Below are 1,542 nucleotides of genomic sequence, written 5' to 3'. Positions count from 1 at the left end.
TTAGACAAGCAGTTGGTTTGTCAAAACTTCAGAATTGAGTTGAGTTATTACCTGTGAAAATTAATATTGTCAACCATCAATGATAAATACTATAATTGCACAGCATTGACCGCCAGATTAACATTTGTCAAATACCAAACCTAATTTAATGGAGAGAGTCTGCCAACGAAGCTTAGCCCAAATAGTTAACCGCAAAGGCTATTGTCTTCTCTCTAAACAAACTAGAATACATTTGGAAATGTTTACCTGAGCTATTAAAGCTGCAGAATAACCAATTGGGACATCTAAAAACAATGTACAAAACAATAGCTTCCATAACTGTAATTGAAATTCCAGTCCCAACTTTTATACGTGTAAGTACAATGTCTAGCTAAATATTTAACAACCAATACACGATTAGCCTATACAAAGACTTAAAGTTATATAAATTTAAGTCGTATATTTGATTATATGTTTAAATTTCTAATGCTTCCAAATATAACAGAACCTTGAACAAAAGAACTTCATGCTCTCTAACTGCCACAAGCCATGCACTCTTCACGGTTAGTAAGAGAGCAAACCATCTGAGCCATTTTGGTACCATCATCTTCAGCAGCCAAACTTTTCTTTTCCTGCATTACCAGTAAAAAGAATTATTTAGAATAAAATGTGAAAGCATAAATGGTTAAAACTCTTATGGCAGTGACTGATAATTACTTGAAGAAGAGAAGTATCAACAGTGAACTTGATGGCATCAGCTGCAGCACGTGATCGAAGATAATACATCCCTGTTTTTAAACCCTTTATACAAAAAAGGAACAATTACAAAATTAAAAAATGATAGCATTAGTCCCAGAGTAAAGGGCCAAATCAAGATCTCCCAACGCTAGCATGCCATAAAATTACAACTAGCAGAAAAGCAGTAGGAGGAAGTTAACATTCACTATCTCAGATGAGAGACATCAGACATCAGACCATCCTAACTGGAAGCTAATTATATGAGTCACAAGCATTAACTTATATAAATACCGGAATTGTAGACTACATGCACTGTATGGTGGCAGGAATTATTTCAGCATTTACCTTGGACCAAGCATAGAAGTGCAGGGAAGTTAACTTTCCAAAATTGGGTTGATCCATGTGTATGTTAAGGCTTTGACTCTGATCTATATAGCATCCACGGTCAACTGCCATATCTACCAATGTCTTTTGCTTGATCTCCCAAACAGTCCTAGTTACCACAAAATAGTATTAGCATGGACTGAGAGAAGAGCGTAGAAGATGATAACATACATGAAGAAAATTGCATATACATACTTGTATATAAGCTTCAGATCATCGGGAATTTCTGGAATTTTTTGGACAGAGCCATCCTCATAAATTATTTTGTTTTTGAGAGCAGGGGACCAAAGGCCCATCTCAGTTAGGTCATGCAGAAGATGTTTGTTGACCACAACAAATTCACCACTGCAAAAGGATAATAGAATTAGAAGGTAGCACAAGACAACTGGTCATAACAAAAGCTGAACAGAATTTAATGGTAGAACGAACCTTAAAACTCTG

The 1,542-nt window shown here is 35.6% G+C and overlaps 1 protein-coding gene across 1 annotated transcript; it reads right to left on the bottom strand.

The window, feature by feature from the left end:
• Positions 1–296: 296 nt before the first annotated feature.
• LOC149491778 (ribonucleoside-diphosphate reductase large subunit-like) lies at positions 297–1,469 on the bottom strand. Its single transcript, XM_089717047.1, has 4 exons — positions 1,297–1,469; positions 1,063–1,210; positions 697–780; positions 297–611 (listed from the first exon to the last, which is right to left on the bottom strand). The coding sequence occupies exons 1-4, from the start codon at positions 1,395–1,397 to the stop codon at positions 513–515; spliced, it is 432 nt and encodes a 143-aa protein (XP_089573173.1). The 5' UTR covers positions 1,398–1,469; the 3' UTR covers positions 297–512.
• Between the last annotated feature and the right edge of the window lie 73 nt (positions 1,470–1,542).

The sequence above is a fragment of the Jatropha curcas genome, unplaced genomic scaffold, assembly GCF_041381405.1.
Source record: "Jatropha curcas cultivar XTBG-Jc1 unplaced genomic scaffold, XTBG_Jcur_1.0 HiC_scaffold_622_pilon, whole genome shotgun sequence".
In the NCBI taxonomy this organism is placed as follows: domain Eukaryota; kingdom Viridiplantae; phylum Streptophyta; class Magnoliopsida; order Malpighiales; family Euphorbiaceae; genus Jatropha; species Jatropha curcas.
Note: the sequence above shows the minus strand (reverse complement) of the source record. Positions and strands in the feature narration are given on the sequence as shown.

Coding starts and splice junctions, on each gene's coding strand:
- LOC149491778 (XM_089717047.1), bottom strand. CDS start 1,397: ATGGGCCTTTGGTCCCCTGCTCTCAAAAACAAAATAATTTATGAGGAT. Junction 1,211..1,296: donor GATCTGAAGCTTATATACAA/GTATGTATATGC, acceptor TGTGGTAACTAG/GACTGTTTGGGAGATCAAGC. Junction 612..696: donor TTGATACTTCTCTTCTTCAA/GTAATTATCAGT, acceptor CTGGTAATGCAG/GAAAAGAAAAGTTTGGCTGC.